The following is an 18,202-nucleotide window of genomic DNA, read 5'->3' on the forward strand; positions in this document are numbered from 1 at the left end:
ACATTGTCTAGTTATTAAAAGTGCATGACTTGGCAGAGCATGGTGCAAAAATATAAGCCACAAGTGACATGACTGAAATGCAGTAGAGTTGACAGTGATAACAGGGGTGACCTTGTTTGTTTTGCAACCAGAGGTGAAATGGGAAGGTGCCGTTTCCCTCCCCAACCAAGCACCCCACACTCCCACTTCTGCTGCCGCTGGAATGCCCCCCTCTCGCCAAACCTGGAGAGAGCCAAGGTGCTCCACAAGGCATTGCTACTCATCTTCTGCCCCGGGGCCTATCTAGCCTAGCTCTCCTCTTACTCAGTAGCCAATCAGATGCATATGGAAAGTCCTTCAGTAAGGCATGAAGGCATTCTTTTCCTTTGAGATTCCCACCAGCTGGTTTTCAGAGGCATACTGCCTCCAGCCTTGAAGATGGTATACATCTATCACTAGCAGTCATTGATGGCCTTGTCCTCCATCAAGGATCTAATAAGGAAGCCCTTAACAAAAGGAAAAATACTAACTACCTAATGGTGAGAATATTCAGTAAAAGAGGTTAGAGATTTTAAACTCGGTTTAATCCCAGTTTTCTTCAGGCCACCTGGCATGTAAATGGGTACCTGACTTAATGAGCTGGGGAGGGATGGGAAATCAGATACAGCTACATAGCCTCCACCTTGGGCATCTTGAATTAAAAAGGAGAGCTCCGGTCATTCAAGTAACTTATTTTTACACCACACCTGAAGAAAGCCCATCCATTCAAAGGTTGTAGACTACAGAACAGGTTTTGGAACAAGGCTGAGATGCACAGCAAGCTGTTCCCTAGTCTCTCAAAAGTAACTCAAGTGCCAATGTGGTGAGAGCATTCTGTCACAGGTTCCAGCTGTCTCATGTGGCCACTTCCATGTGGAAACATTTCCAGCAACCTGCCACACAGCAGCTGCAATGTAAGTATTGTCCTTCAGCTTCCCTTTTCAAAGTGAGTAGTGGGGGAGAGACTCTATATAAGTTCAAACAAAGCTTAGCTGTATGATTGGAGTGATTCAGCATCTTTCTTTGTCTCCCCAACCGAAGCATCCCCAAACTCGGCCCTCCAGCTGTTTTGGGACTACAACTCCCATCATCCCTAGCTAACAGTGGTCAGGGATGATGGGAATTGTAGTCCCAAAACAGCTAGAGGGCCGAGTTTGGGGATGCCTGCCCCAACCCCTTCTAAGTGCTCAAGACTTCTAAACTTCTTATCCTGACAGAATAGGTAATAATGCTTTAAAAAATCACCCTATTATTTTACCAAGTATGGACACCAAGAAAATGAATTGCTTTCCAATTATCCCCCACTTTTTTGTCTCCTAACAAGCCTCCAGTAGATTTTCCTAGGACTAACTGCCACCTCAGTCATGTTAGCTGAAAGTCCACAGATATCATTGAAGTTTTCTCTTTCTGCACAAAGGAGGTATTATACCTCTTAACAAACTCACTAAGAGTAAGATATTGTTTTAATCACACCCTATGACCTCATCCTCTTAGCACCATGGTAACAGGAAAAAATTACCAGTAATTAGTCAGCCTTAGATTATTCAAAGCATAATATCTGCTTTAAGAGTATCATGCAGTAAGCAGTTCCATGTAGGAAGGCTTTAGCTCATGGGCGGGGTGCAGATGTTGCCAGACTACAGCTTCCATAATCTCTGACCATCGGCTAAACTGTTTGGGGCTGATGGGATTAGGAGCCCAACAACACCTTGAGGGCCACTGGTTCCAAATCACTGCTCTAGATGGTTGCTAGAGACTCTTATTCTCAAGTGGTGACACATTTCTGTATTTCTTAAGAGTTATTCTTAGCTGAACAGGGTACTAACTAAAGGGGTCCTCCAGTCCCCAATTTCAGAGGTGGATGTGATTTTGGAGCCATGTAACCTGAAGCCTCCAGTACATTGAGTCAAGCTTTCCACCCTCTGAGCATTTTGCAGCAACATTAACATGTCCTTTCCTAACTTACTGATCTTCCTTTGTAGCCACAGGTATTCCTAGGCTCTAGGTACCAAGGGTGAAATCCACAGGTTTCCTTTTAACAGAGAAATCCAAGAGACTGTTGAGTGTTAGTGCGGTGGTCTGTGTCTATGGCAGAGCATTCAAGTTGGAATGAGACCCTTGTCCAACCCCCTACAGCGCATTGTCTGTTGCCTCTGCAGTTTACAGCATTGTTTTCGCCTGATTTCTGTCTTTATTTTACATTGCTTTGTTTAATTTTGAAACTGCAATTGTATTTTAATTGTTTTAAATCTGTGAACCAGAGGACATTGCTGATTGAGCATGATACAAATGTCAATAAATAAACTAAAGACAGGCAAAGCACAGCCACGCCACAAAACAGGGTAAAGATTTATCAGTAGTTTGATTGTATGCCATTGCATTGGAAGACAATGTTCAGAAAACAAAATCCTCTAGGTTCTACTCTTCCCTCCCTAAACCAATTCCATTAGTTCCTGGCTTTATGAAATGTTCATCAATTTATTTCAGGTTATTACACTATTTCAGAACTAATCAGTTTTGAAACATTTTTCCAATGAGGTTTTCTTCTCTCAGCTGGCATACTGTGACTTTTTTTTAATAAGATTTTTCCCCCTTTTAAAAAAGAACGTAATGAATATTAAGGGTGAATATATTATCCTCAAATGCCCCCAGGAAAGTTTGGCACTTTCTGAAAGCTAATGAATTATGGATTTTGAATAATTAGGTTCTATTTAGAAGAGAGACCACCATTGTAACAAGATGTATGTGGACACTTTCAGGAAGAATAATATGTGCTTATCCAGAGCTTCTGGTACATAAAATGTATGTCCAAGTAAGTAGTATGCTGAGCCACTTGCTATTACATGACACGCAAACACAAAAGGGGAGCCTCTTATTCAGGGCAAAATTTCATTCATTTAATGGATTGTCCTATACGCCCACATTTCAAACGAAAGAATGAAGCTGAGAGATGAGCCATTCATTTTCACAATAGAGTTCATAAACTCATGACAAGGACAAGATGGAATTTCAGTGAATGGGATCACTGAGACATGTCCCCATATGCAACTTGTTTGAACCCTGTTTTTCCTCCAATGAAATCTGACAGCTCTTAATCATGGGGAGCATAATAAAGCAAAATATGATTAAGAAAAGACACAGGAAATGACCATAGCTCAGGAATAAAGCAAAAGGCTCCAGGTTCAGTCCCTGGCATCTCTAAGGTATGGCTGAGAAGGACCCCAGTCTGATACCCTCAAAAGTCACTGCCAGGGAAGAGGCACTTGCCACACCTCCCACTATAACTGCCATCATTCCCAACCATTGGCTGTGCTGCGTTGGGCGGATGGCATTGGGAGTCCATCAACCTGTGGAGAGCCCAAGTTCGCCAGCACTGATGTAGATGACACAGAACAATAAGATTTATGTTCTTGTTGAGCAACAATAGCGTATTAAAAACTAAATTGTAACAACTGCTACAATACAGAAACCAGAACAAGGAAACCTCCAACCACGCAAATTTCCAACAAAGCAAAAGGCAATGAAAAAGAGTTCTTGGAACCTAAATGTTTCATTATGCCACCTTTGGGAGATTTTGATCATGACTTAAAAGACTTTCCAAGCGACGACAAAATTGTAGTGCCAGAGCGTGTAGTGTGTAAGCTCACAAAGAGGAAAGGGTTGACTGCTCTGACCCTGTTGCTATATGTGGAGAGGTGCCTAATTTGCCTGTCTGCTTAACTGTTTATCTTGATGCTTTGTCACTGAGATACTTCTCCAGCTGTTTTGTGTTTATGCCCACAAATAGATATTTTCATTTTGGATAGGTATTGCTATAGGTTGGGTGGGTCTCATCCAGGCCTGCAATCCAGTATCTGTGAGACAAAACCTGTGGCATGAGCCAAACCAATTCTGCCATTTACATGTCTAAAGAGGTTGAACTGTTGCAGCAGAATGAATGGATTGGCCTTTTCCTACCTCACCTGGCTGGATGCCACTTAATTCTAGGAGGGAAAACAACAGGCCAAGAGGGAGACTGTGTGTGTGTGTGAGAGAGAGAGAGAGAGTGAGAGGGGTGGGGGTGTCTTGGCTCCTGCCAGAAGCTGGAAACACAGAGGCTTGCTTTGCTTTGTGCTGGACCCAAAGCTGTGGCTTGGGGCTTCCCTTGAAACCTAGTGGGGAGGCCAGATCTGTTGGAGTGTTAATGCTGTGAGCCTCTCCAGCCTAAGTTCAGGTTGTATATATGTGTAAACAATACTATATGTCCTAGAGACACCACAGTTTCCATTGACCTCCATTCCAAGGAAACCAGACTCTGGTTAAGGGCTGGAACCCCGGGAATCTCTTGCCACTCAGAGACTGGGGGCATGTGCAGCAGTACTAAGTGACTCATAAAGATGTAGGCTTCCCATACCCATCTGCCTGGCCAATGTGAGAAAATGGATGCTGCGCTAGAGAACTTTTGATCCAGCACTGGAAATCTTATAAGATACCAGTGTTTAGCTAACTTCCAGTGATGCTGTGATGTTCTTCAGTCTAATACCTTCCCGCAGAATCTTTCAGAGCAGGAATTAACCACCCTCAGCACATCCCACCACCAAATTTCTATATGAGCTGCTACCCTTGATGTGTCTTGAGATGGGGAGGGGGAGTATTGAGCAGTGATTCATGCCTAAGCTTATTCAGCATCAGCCTCTTCCTGGTTCATCATGTTCTCATTTGTTACACTCCACTCAGAACACAAGTTTTTGACACCTGAGATTATGACAGAACTCTTCAGACCTACTTCTTGAGGACAGGCGCAATCTGAGAGATTTCCCAGATGCCCCACCACAGAAATTTCTCCACTGTGAAAGTGTCTTCTCCTGATGTGGGGAGAAGAACAAGCCAGCTGGCAGTGTCTGCTACTCAGAGCCCAGCCAAAAAGCTGCTTAACACATTGGCCAGTGTCCCATAAATCACAACAGATGGGAACTGTTACCATTTCCCCTTTCTCTGCCTCACCATCAAGACATATACTATTCAAGGTTACAGAAACCTGACAGTTAAACGTGACATTTCTAGCCTTAAAAGGTTATATTTTGCAAAAGGAAAGGATTTTGAAAACATGAAGTGACTGCTTTTGTATCAAACTCTGGGTTAACAGTTTTATGTAGCCCACTTGGCCCAGGTAATAAAAACCATTCACAAAAGCATAACTTGGAAATTTATAACATTATTTTTCTTAATTAAAAAAAATATAGATAGTGATGCATCTATGAAAAATATTGCTTTCTTACCGCTTTCATCTAGCAAGAAGTCATCCTGATAACGAAACTTTTCAGGGCCACATGCAATGAATATGTCATCTTCGCCAAAAAAATCCTGAAGGCACATCACCTGCAATAAGAAAAAAGAAGAACAAAATTGACGCCATCTAATAAAATGGTTTAAATGCAGAAGAGATTTCATTGCAGGAGTACTCCAAATCACTGGCTAGGGAAACTTTTTAAAATATGAAAGATTTTTATGGAAAACACTGGTATACTTTACCACGTTGCATGAACATTTTGCCGTATAACTTTCATGTTTTGGCGATCTGTATACAGTATCTCTGGTAGGTTTCAGTTTACTTTGCTTTGCTGTTGGCAAAGATTATTGTGATAATTTTAACAAGATCTATTAGATAACCAGTAACTGGAGTTATGGGAAGCTTGTAGGACCCAAGCAAACAGAATCAAAACCTGCTGCTTTTAGAAACAAGCTACCACTGCCACCTGACAAGCTTCTCCTCAAAATGTGCAGCTGAATAACTGTAATGTGCTTTTTGTGTGGCTACCTTTCCTGATTGACAAACTTCAGCTGGTGAAAAATACAGCTACCTGGATGTTAACGTGAGACCGAAAGACAGTATGTTTAACACTGTTACACTATTACTCCAGACCAGGGGTCAGCAACCTTTTTCAGCTGTGGGCTGGCCCATCGTCCCTCAGACCATGTGGTGGGCCGGACTATATTTGGGGGGGGGCGGCGGGGGAAATGAACAAATTCCTATGCCCCACAAATAACCCAGAGATGCGTTCTAAATAAAAGCACACATTCTACTCATGTAAAAACACGCTGATTCCCGGACCGTCAGCGGGCCGGATTGAGAAGGCAATTGGGCCGCATCTGGTCCCCAAGCCTTAGGTTGCCTACCCCTGCTCCAGGCCCAGTTCAAAATGCTGGTGCTGACCTTTTAAATTATTATTATTTTAATAAGGGACCTGGATACTACTTAAGTCACATGCTCCTATCATAATGACCAGTGTGGAAAGATAGTTTCCTAAGGCACAACCTTGCCCATCTAAAATGGAAACAAATGGCTTGGTGAGTGCAGTTATATGCGACTGTGTCTGTTGTGATGGCTCCCCCCCCCCCGGGCTTAGTATTGTTCCCTCTTTTCCTAATACTAATAGTAATGTTAATGTTTTTTTCGTATGGTATTTCACAACTGCCAGGTACGCAGAAGACAAGATCTCCTTTGGGCTTTTGATTCTGCTTTGACAGTTTGCCACAACAGATTAGAAATATGCTCTGCTAAAACTAAAAATAACGAGAACACCTGAGTATGAAATGCAGATAAGATGTGCCATATGCAAACATGGAACAACCACAACCAGCAATTGTTTTATTTGATTCCCTTGCAAGCTACAACTTTCCCCCCCTCATCATCTCCTCATTAGAGCAGTTAAATATTTATTTATTTATTCATTCATTCATTTATTTAAAGCATGTAGGAACTGCTCAATATTTCAAAAATCTGTAAGCGGTGTACAGTGCAACAACGCTAAATAATATAATTACAATAAAAATACAATGTAAAAAAACAGTAAAATAGTAGTAGGTAAAGTCAGTGAACACAGAGCTTCGGGTTGTGATCACTGGCTGATACACAAATAATAATGGCCTTTAATTTTATTGATTTATCATATTTATTATATTTATCTTTTCCCTGAAGAGCTTAAGGTGCCATATATAGTCTCCACCCCCTTATTAATCTCAAAAAACCCACTTTGGTAGGTTTGGCTGAGAATGAGTGACTAGCCCAGGGTCATGCAGAAGACTGGAACAGACTATATGCTGTCCTTGCGGTCATTTAGCCTGATCTGATAATCAAAAATGAAACCTTAGTTATTCAGAAGTATTTCCCCCTCATTTCAACTCACTTCAACTTCAATTTTTCTCACTGATTATGAACAGGCAGGAGATTGGAATGGGTAAAAAGCTATACTAGGTCAGATTATTGTTACTGAAGCCCAGATTTGGGAGAAAGAATCTCTGTACAAAAAGCACCATGCAAATAGAATAACAAGTAGTAACCTGTTTCCACATCTTTCCCTGACATCCAATTTAAATGCTAAAGCAAGAATATTTAAGAATATCTCTCTATATGAGCGGTGTGCAAGTTAACAGTGATGATTTAAACACTATTCAGTTGCATGTATTAAACTACATGGCGGGGGAGAAACAGACACAGCGTCCAGAAACACAGTATTTTACAGTCAACATAAGAGGAAAAAGAGCTAGTTTAATCCGAAATGTTAATGAATGCCTAAATGTCCTGGTGTCCCCTCAGACTTAATTTAACACAGTGTGTGTGTGTGTGCACGCGTGCGCGCGCGTGTGTGTAGGTTGGGGGGAAGGGTAATAAGTAAATGAATCTCACAGCAAAGCTAGCAAATCTGTTATCTGGACTCATTGTGAGTCCCCAATCCTCTTGAGCAGATTTGGAGGGTGTGCAGAAGGATGCAGGGAAAAGGGGAGGAGGAGTTCCTTTACACAAGTCTGTTGTGTCAGTGGAACAGTAGCACTGGATAATAATGCAGAATCAACAAGAACAGCCGTCACATCTACCAGTGGTATAGGAGTGCTTCTTCGGCCTGTTACCACTGGTGCTGAACAACTTTTGACTGGCAGCTTCAAGCCCCCTCCTGCTCTCTCTTCTTAATGGTCCCTTATTAGCTTCCTCTTCCTCCGACAACAGAAACCCCAATCTCAGCAGAGGTCTTGGAGGAACAGGAGGCTGCGTAGCCTGCCTACTATTTCAGGTCAGGCCAGTCATCTCCCCCAATTCCACAAACTTCTCTGGTCTGTACCAGAATGCATGTTAGGCCACATACATCAATAGTTTTGACTTCACTTATAGTGACTGTTAAGTTGTGGGTGAACATATCAGACGACACAGCGATTCTTCAGACAGCTCTTGTTTATTCACAGGCCAGAACATAACTGAACTGAAGGGTTCAGCCAATCTGTTTATATAGAGCTCAAATACAATGCAACAGTAACCACTTTCTGTAACTATCCAATCACTGAACGTCACTTTCAATTCCTTATTTGCATATGCGGACCTGAGTGAAAACTATCTACAGTATCCCCCTGCTGGCCCAGGGTGAGAACTTCAGTACATAACAATGACTCTCTTCTTTTCAGGGAAATGACTGATAAAAAGTTCCACAACTTCCTCTGATCTAGATCTCCTACTACATCTTCTACTATATTCTTGAACATTTGCCAGCCTCTTAAAAGACCTAGGACAGAAACATCACCTACACTTGGATTAGCTTCAATATATATTTCGTAGCAATTTGTTTAATTCAGCCACAAGCAATATCATTTCATTGTGGAGCATCATCCTGTACAAAAGCCTTGGTGGCAACTAGATTTTTTTTACATATGCAGAATGGTTTCTTATTCCTGAAGCTTTTCATTCAATATGACTCAAGGCAGCCAGATGTATTGACAGTGTCTTCAAAATGGATTGTGTGTTGTTTTTGAAACATTTCAAATGCACTTTTTAAAAACAATAGCTGGTGTAACTTTGATAGCAACAACCTTAAGATGAGCTGTGTGATGATAAAAGTGATTAGCAAAATATTAACACTTGAAAAATTACAGAGTCAAGGGTTTGAATCATTCTCTCAAATTCAGCTAATTACACATCCCTCTCTTTATTGTCTTTGGCTCAAAGTCTTTCACTCACACCCATTTTGTTAATCTGTCATTACGCACACTGCATTGCATGGGGATTACAGAACATTTACAAGAATAAAATTAATGTGCCACAGACAAATCTGTATGTCCTTTTTTCGTTTCCGGTCCGAGTTATGAGACAGGGATTTAATCAAAGACATTAAAAGTTATCTGCTGTTTACACTTTTTTTTGTTTGTTTGTTAAAAAATAATAATTCTGCAGAGAACTCATCCTTTTTTGTTGCTGGCAGGACATCTCCATGGTGACAGCTGCATCATCAAGCTAGAAGAGGTCTTTCATCAAGCAAAGGTTTTTCATTTATAAAGGAGGGGAGGAAATGAGATTGTATTTACAAGAGTGCACTTTGCAAACGAACTGGAGGCTCCACTCAGTTAAGAATTGCCAGAAGCCCCATTGCACTTGTGGGCTCAATCAGGTCCATGTGTCACTTCTAGGCTTAACCTCCCAGAAATAGCACACAGTTGTGTAGCATGCACAATTCCACTGCAGCATGAGGCAGACTCCAGCCAGCACTCTCCATAGGCACGCTGAAGCAAGCTGGGCAGAGGGCAAACAAAATGGGGAATATAATGACGAGCATCTAAAAGGCTTCCCTTGCTTCAGCTCAGCCTTCATAGCAGAGTGATCCCAGGCCAGGGTGCAATTGCATCAGGATTGTTAGAAACAAAAGGCAAGGGCAGATAAAAGGATATAGACAATAAGCACCAAACCAAATGGGTACAGTGGCCTAGTTGCAATAATATATGTACCCTAAAACGCATCTGAAGACCAGGTGTGTTCATGTGCGTTGCTGTATTTGTGCACTGTGTATTCATCTTGTTTATTGGTCTATGACTGCTTTTTATGAATATTTTGGAAGGGGTCCTAACATTTGCTACCTCTCTGAAGAACACGCATGATAGCCAAGCACTTTGGAAATGGAGAGGAAAATCTGTTCGGAAAGAGAACAAAATAGTTGCTACTGTAATTGGCTTCCTCCCGTCCCTAAAATGATTCCTATTAATGTAAATAGCACCATGCCAAATTATTAAAAAGAATGTAATTGTTGCATCAAAAAGTATTTACCAGCTATGCAAGGGGGGGGGGGAGTAAAGGGAGGAAATCCCCAAATTCCTCAGAAAATTTCAGCTCCAACAAAGAACCATTCTTATTATTTTAATGTAATGTTACATACAAATTAAATTTGTATTTGAGTCCTGTGGATGAATTCACACAATCAAAGAGATGTGAAAGAGTTTGCAAATTCAGAGTTTGCTTGGTTCTTATGTTGGCCCATTGGCCTGTTCTTCAAGGAAAGTCAGGGCTACGCAGCTGAACAGAAAATGCAAAGAAGGAGAAGTCTGCTTTGTTTTAGATCAGGAAATGCATAACACGGGAGAATCAGGTTTACAGACTCAAGAGTGGGAGTCAGAGGGGTCTATCCAATGCTGTGTGAATGGCTTTTCACTTATGCAACAGGAGTTTCCCTTCCTTACCTCACCTTTCCCTGTGTGCTCCCAAAATCTGCTCCAGATGGTCCCCCAACCCTCTGGGGCAGATTTTGAGGGTGTCTGAGGGAAATTCTATGGCACAAGCAGAAGTCTGTTTCTCAAGCAGAACGGCAGTGTTGGGTACAATCTGGAGGTTCAGAAGCAGGAGAATTATCTCTCTGCACAAGATACATATTGAAATCAAGTCTTCTCTGGTTTCCTTTTACTGCTGTTTGTTTCTTCCTTTCTCCATCCTCCCTCTGTACCTTAGTTTGCAAGTGTCCCAAGGCAATTGCACCAATTCACCACACTCTTGGATAGTTTTTGTTTCATTTTAAAGTTCCTATGTTAGGTTTCCATCATTAATCTTTATTTATACATCCATGGTGTAAGCTTCTTGGGACCAGCACTGGTCCTTTTTGCATGTCTAGATTTTTCTTTGCTAGTATTACAAAGAGCAATGTGTTGCTGATGCTGGATGAGAACCAATACTTGCCTGGGACCACCGATTGAGTTTACGTCTGAGAGAGGATCTGAGCCAATGATTTCCCAGTGTACAGCTCACATTCCTAACCGCATCTTAAGCAATGTCATACTGCCAAATTCATTGTTTCGTTCGGCTAATTGTTTTGGCATGCGAAAAGACTAGATGTCATGTATCTAGGGATAACAGAGGGCCTAAAAGATCACACAGGGAGGCTCATGCTAACGTCCCACTTCTCAGAAGGATGGATAAGTTATTTCTAGCACGTTCCAGCACAACTGTGTGTGCAGTGACGATGCCCTGGGAAATATCACACAGGCACAAATACTCCGTATGGGATCAGTCCACCTCATGAATGGAATTCTAATGTTTTCTCAGCTGTGATGTCTCGACTAACACAAATGATTTTGGGAGGTAGCCACAGCGCTAAGGCCTCATCTGCACTATATATTTAAAGCTGTATCATACCACTTTATACAGTCATGGCTTTCCCCCAAAGAATCCTGGGAAGTGTAGTCCGTTAAGGGTGTCCAGCGTGGTTTCACAATCAATCCCTTTTCCTAAGGACTCTGTGAATTGTAGCTGTGTGAGGGGAATAGCAGTCTCCTAACACTTCTCAACACCCTTAACAAACTACACTTCCTATGATCCTTTAGGGGAAGCTGTTTAAAGTGGTATGATACTGCTTTAATTGTATAGTGTAGATGGGGGACTAAGGGTTTTTAGGCTATTCATTTATGCTTTAGTATATCCTTACAGCAGAGACCTTTCTGTTCTCGCTCTCCTCTACCCTTGATAAATATTTGGCAAAGCCTAGGAGATACTGTTGACCCAAAGCCCCTCTTCATTTCAACAGAATTGTACAAATTCTGGTGCAAACAGCAATAAAATAAATAAAGGCCTGCTGCAAGAGAGGCACTTTGACGATTGCTCCCGCAAAGGATACTTCCTTTTATAATCCCACAAACATTGCTTAGGCTCTTTCTATCATCATTAAAGGGAAAGGCAAATAACCATCATAAAAATCTTACAATTAAACCGCTAAATGCTTCCTCCCAATTGCGAGCCATTTGGTCATGTCCATCACAAAGTTCCTCTGCATGATGGGGAAACTGAAACCAGGCTAAACACCATAAAGTATGCTCATTTTATTGCAATCCAATACCCAAGCAACCTGGCAATTCATCAGCATATGGCCGTGTGACTGAGATTTCACACACCTAAACAATAAAAGGGGAAGGAAGAACACAATACCGCACTGCTATGAGATGGTATTTCAATGCAATCTGTTCTTAAGAAGGGATTAGTTATAAGAGAGCAAAGCATCCTAGGCTGGGCTCGACTAATGTTTCTGAATAGGTGACATCAATAGTCTCTTGCATTTAGAAGGGTTCTCCTCTGCCAGATTTGCACTTTGCTTTGCTTTGAAGTACAGTGCAAGACTGCCATTTGGTGGCCAGACATTCAAAGTGATAAGGTATAGTAGTCTACTCAGAACATCAAATGTATCAGTAACTCTTAATAAAACAACTTCTATTCACAGAATTGTGATGTACTAACAAAATACTTAAGCTAATATTTCAAAATAACCCTCATCCGTAAGGTTTACATAAAGACCCGGATATTTGCTGCCCTGTAATAGTCTAGAAGTTCAAAAACATAATTACATCCACTCTCATTTGAAAAAGTGTGACAACATCACACTAATTTCCCAGAACCACTGTCTTTTGCTTTGTTTTGTAATGGCATTCCTAGAAACTTCCATTTTTTTAAAAAAACAGTACTTAATCATTACAGCAACAAACATTACATCTTTTTGATGTACGCTATGGCTCAGTTTGCATATAATGCTAAGCCAAATCATGGCTTAGCATAAACACTATAGTTTTGTTAACATGTCATCCAAACACAGGGTTGTGGTTGTCTCCAACAGAAAACCATGAGTTGTAAACAAAGAACAAATCTTCATTAGAGTTCATGGTTTGTGTGGAGGAAGACAAACCATGAGCCCAGGTTCAGAGGACACACTAACCCAAACCATGGCTTAGTATTGAGTAGTGTGGCGGCATCAGCACAGTGCCCACACTGTCCTCTCCAGGAACCCATGCATTTACATTAAGGCATGATTTGGCTTAGCATTACACACAAATTGGATAGTCACATCAGTTAAGAGGCTCCATTTTGGAAGCAGGTTCTTTTTTGTTTTTTTACAAATGTTTATTGTATTCCAGATAGCTTGAGACAGTAGCCATTTTTCAGTTGTTAAAAGCATGTATGGGGGCAGCATTGGGGCAACAGGCTGTATCCAGAAAGAGACATGTTTCACAGTCTGAAGTACAGTGGTACCTCGGGTTAAGTACTTAATTCATTCCGGAGGTCCGTACTTAACCTGAAACTGTTCTTAACCTGAAGCACCACTTTAGCTAATGGGGCCTCCTGCTGCTACCGCACCGCCGGAGCACGATTTCTGTTCTCATCCTGAAGCAAAGTTCTTAACCTGAAGCACTATTTCTGGGTTAGCAGAGTCTGTAACCTGAAGCATATGTAACCTGAACCATGTGTAACTCGAGGTACCACTGTAATCAGACAAAAAGAAGGAGAAGGAGGAGAAGGAGGAGGAGGGAAGAAGAAGAAGAAGAAGAAGAAGAAGAAGAAGAAGAAGAAGAAGAAGAAGAAGAAATGCTGTCACAATTCCACTGAACTTGCATGTGTCATCTGCACTTCATGGTGCATGTGTGTATTTTAGTATTATTCCTCCTTATAGCAGAAAAGCACTGAAATATTCAGCAAGGTGGGCTCCGCAACATTTAATGGAAACTGATTATCCAAAAGCTAGATTTCAGGCAGGCAAAAGCAGTTTCAAACATGGCCACCACTAGGTAGAAATATCTTAGATGCATGCAAATGCATTTCGAACGAAAATTAATCTTCTTCCCCTGGAATAAAATGTTAATTGCATAATATGAACCTCACTGCAAAAGCCAGGATCTGACATTTCAATATTAGTTAATTTTTAGGGAGAATATTATATTGCTAACGCTTTTGTAAATTTCATCTCTTTAAAGCTCAGGCAATAACGAAGAGTCTAACACACTGTCTGGAATTCTAACCATTCCAAAGTCTCTCTGTCCAAGTTCAGAATCAGAATGCAACAGTACCATACAGAAACGTGGGTGCATTAACAGAAAAGGGGCAAGAAAACGGAACGCAGATGTCAAGTTTCAACAAGTCATTCCACACCATCTACAGCTGGAACTAGTACAAAAGCAACACACATGTGGTGATAATGTAAGCATTTCATGGAATGATAAGGGCAGTAAAAGCAGCTTAAAGTGTAAACCCCTGAACCTTAAGACACCTTCTTCAAATTCCAAAAGTGAATGTATAATAATAATTCAGGCCTTTTGTACTTTAGGAAAATGAAAACGGAGACATCTGCAATCTTGGGAAGAGTGAGGAAGGGAGAGGTCAGACATACTCCTTTACTGTTCTGTTCCCTGATCTAAACTGAGGCTGTGCTGCCCCCTTGTCAAGGGAAAAGCATAAAAGCTGGTCTGGCAGAGCTAACTGCGCACTGCAAAATCTGACAGGGATTTCTCCAATGTCATATTCCACCTATATTTTCCTCAAGGCACCAAGAGTCATTTTACTTTATAAAATTTAGCAAGCAAAATCAGGTTTGCACACAATTGTACATCTCCCTCTTCCTTGATAGTAATAAATTTATTTAAAACACGCCATTTGAAAGCTCTGTTTACTATAAGTGCTGGAGTAGTTTGTCCCCACCCCCAAAATGCACTCCAGTGACAGCTTCAATAGTTGTTTTAGTTTTATAATGGATTCTGGATTCAATGGTGTCTCTATCCAATATGAAATGGATCTGCAAAAGACTCTTGGTTGAGATGCCAAAAAATGCTATGGGAGAAGATGAAGGTGGCAGACAAGGCCCATTCAGGAGCAATGCAGTCATACCAAAGGCATCTCAGCTCTAATGAGTCCACCGGGCACCACTGAAGATGTGCAATGGCATCCTGAGTATTCTGATTGCAAGAAAGCAGATAATAAATCTTGATAAATAAATACATTAAGGCTTTCCAAATTTGACATTATTAGTTTCATTAATAATAATAATAATAAATTTTATTTATATTCCGCCCTCCCCAGCCGAAGCTGGACTCAGTGGCTAACAACAGTAAAATGATAAAACATTCTAAAACCATTTAATTATAAAATTAATTCAAATCAGATTAATGGCAACCATTGGGCTAGAGTTCTGTGAGGATTGCCAAAGGAGGGAGTCAGGCTGCGCCCTGGCCAAAGGCCTGGTGGAATAGCTCTGTCTTGCAGGCCCTGCGGAAAGATGTCAAGTCCCGCAGGGCCCTGGTCTCTTGTGACAGAGCGTTCTACCAGATCGGAGCCACAGCCGAAAAAGCCCTGGCTCTGGTTGAGGCCAGCCTAACCTCTCTGTGGCCTGGGACCTCCAAGATGTTTTTGTTTGAAGACCGTAAGTTCCTCTGTGGGACATACCAGGAGAGGCGGTCCCGTAGGTATGAGGGTCCTAGGCTGTATAGGGCTTTGAAGGTTAAAACCAGCACCTTAAACCTGATCCTGTACTCCACCGGGAGCCAGTGCAGCTGGTATAGTACTGGGTAAATGTGATACCGCGGTGAGGACCCTGTAAGGAGTCTCGCCGCTGCATTCTGCACCTGCTGGAGTTTCTGGGTCAGCCTCAAGGGAAGCCCCACATAGAGTGAGTTACAATAATCCAGTCTTGCTAATACTGCTCTCCTAATACTGCTTGCATTCATCATCTTTGAAACTGTGAAGAGTGATAAGGTCCTGCTAACCTACAAGAGGGGGAGGAAAAGGAGAGCTTCAACAGTGTGAGTTACAAATGGAACATGTCTGCAACTGATACTTGCTGTAATTACTTACAAAGCTTGAAGGCTGTTTTAGGAACAAGTTCGGTCAGACAGAATCTTTTTTTTTTTTTTACTTCTCTGTTGTAAAAATGGGGGGGGGGGGATACTACCACAAATTAACAGAAATTGAGTTTCAGTGATTCATTAATGTTCTCCCTATTGCTATAATGATGGATACAGGGTCAACCTGCATAATTTTAAAGAATTTGTCATTGCCTGGGCATGTTGTACTCAAGCATACCAGAGGGATAAGAAAAATAAAATAACGGGGAGGGGGAGAGTGGGAGAAAATAAATAATAATATTTGGATACAGTATATGTATGTTGAACGTAATGTTAAATTGCTAAAAAATGGTTTATTTATTTTTGAACACATCATTGTAGTATTGTTGCATTGTAAGAACTAAATAAAATAAAATAAAAAGGCCCATCCACAAAAAGAAAAAAGAGAGAGGGGAAAAATAACGGGAGGCTTAACAAGGTGTCATGAATAGGAACCTTGATCCAGAATTAAATTCAGTGGTGTTTTCAGCATCATTTTTATGGATTATTGTTTGAACGAGCCAGAATGAAAAGCATTACATGAGACGGCATCAAAATACAGTGTCCAGAGATCATGAGATGCAATGGTACCACTCTATTCTTCTTTGGTCAGACATCACCTGAAGTACTTACTCTGCCCAGTTCTGGGTATCACAGTTTAAAGAGGCAATCAGTAAACTGTGGCATGTCCAAAAAAATAATAATGACAAGAGTGGGAAAGGACCTGAAGATCAGGTCCTCTGGGGAAAGTTTCAATCAACTGAGCATTTTTAGCCTAGAGAAGAGATGATATGATGGCCATCTTCAAATTTTTGTTGCATAGATAGATCAATTCTGTTTTATGCTGTTCCAAAGGGTAAGGCCAGAATCAACAAGTTCAAATTAGAAGAAAGGGGATTTCAACAAAGCATTAGGAAGAACTTCCTGATGCCATGAGCTGTGAAATTTAGAAGGCATGTCAAGGTGTTGGCAGTCTGACCAGAAGTGATGTCATGAGGACTGAGTGATGAAATAGCATCACAGCCTGATAGGGGACAAAGATGATGTGTGGGTCTCAGTCACCAAGAAAGAGAAAGGTAAACAGGAGCTGATAAACCAATATATGGAAAAGGAAGTGGGAGTGAATGAGGCAACAGCAGAGAGAATGGGGGTGAATGGAAGACTGTGAGAGATTATGGTGAAAGAGAGTAGGCCAGGAGCCTGGCATGAAGGACAGAGTGAACATGGGGGAAGCTGTAATGGAGGGCAGAAAGGGAGTGTAACTCTATATGAAGCAGAAAAGGAGGAGAAACAAGCAAACAAGCAAGTAGCAACAGACAAAACCTGGTAAAGTAACAAGGTAAAGGTAAATGACCCTGGATGGTTAAGTCCTGTCAAAGGAGACTATGCGGTGCGGTGCTCATCTCGCTTTTCAGGCAGGGGGAGCCGGCGTTTGTCCATAGACAACTTTCCTGGTCATGGGACTAAACCACTTCTGGTGCAATGGAGCACCATGACAGAAGCCAGAGCGCACAGAAACGCTGTTTACCTTCCTGCCACAGTGGCACCAATTTATCTACTTGCACTGGTATGCTTTCAAACCGCTAGGTCAGCAGAAGCTGGGACAGAGCAACAGGAGCTCACTCTGTTGTGCATATGAGACATTGTGGAGCTCTGATGGCACTTGGGACTTGCATGGAAATAAGGTAGAATTATAAACCTGCTTTACTCTTATTTTCCTTTGGCTAGGGTAATGGAGAAAACTCTCCAAAGCTTAGCTCAACATTTATGCAACTCTTTGGAGATTTGTTCATCAGTATCTGTCAGGACGCAGGTGGCACTGTGGGTTAAACCACAGAGCCTAGGGCTTGCCGATCAGAAGGTCGGTGATTCAAATCCCCATGACGGGGTGAGCTCCCGTTGTTCGGTCCCTGCTGCTGACAACCTAGCAGTTTGAAAGCACGTCAAAGTGCAAGTAGATAAATAGGTACCGCTCTGGCGGGAAGGTAAACGGCGTTTCCGTGCGCTGCTCTGGTTCGTCAGAAGCGGCTTAGTCATGCTGGCCACATGACCCAGAAGCTGTACGCCGGCTCCCTCGGACAATAAAGTGAGATGAGTGCCGCAACCCCAGAGTCGGTCACGACTGGACCTAATGGTCAGGGGTCCCTTTACCTTTACCTTTATCTGTCAGGAAAGTGCAAGTATGGCACAAACACTGCAAAAATAAAAATAAAAAAAATAAACCCTATGACTGAACATTTTCCTCTGTCACAGTATCCCACGTATTACCTTT

The 18,202-nt window shown here is 41.8% G+C and overlaps 1 protein-coding gene across 4 annotated transcripts in view; it reads right to left on the bottom strand.

Moving 5' to 3' along the window:
• The window catches only part of DCLK1 (doublecortin like kinase 1), a 203,352-nt gene that overhangs the window by 102,553 nt on the left and 82,597 nt on the right, over positions 1-18,202 (bottom strand). For all 4 annotated transcript variants that reach the window (XM_083437123.1, XM_083437122.1, XM_083437124.1 and 1 more), the window contains exon 4: positions 5,277-5,376. In XM_083437123.1, coding sequence (XP_083293249.1) covers positions 5,277-5,376 — 100 coding nt within the window. The remainder of the gene's footprint in view (positions 1-5,276; positions 5,377-18,202) is intronic.

The sequence above is a fragment of the Podarcis tiliguerta genome, assembly GCF_965153285.1.
Source record: "Podarcis tiliguerta genome assembly, chromosome: 4".
Taxonomy (NCBI): domain Eukaryota; kingdom Metazoa; phylum Chordata; class Lepidosauria; order Squamata; family Lacertidae; genus Podarcis; species Podarcis tiliguerta.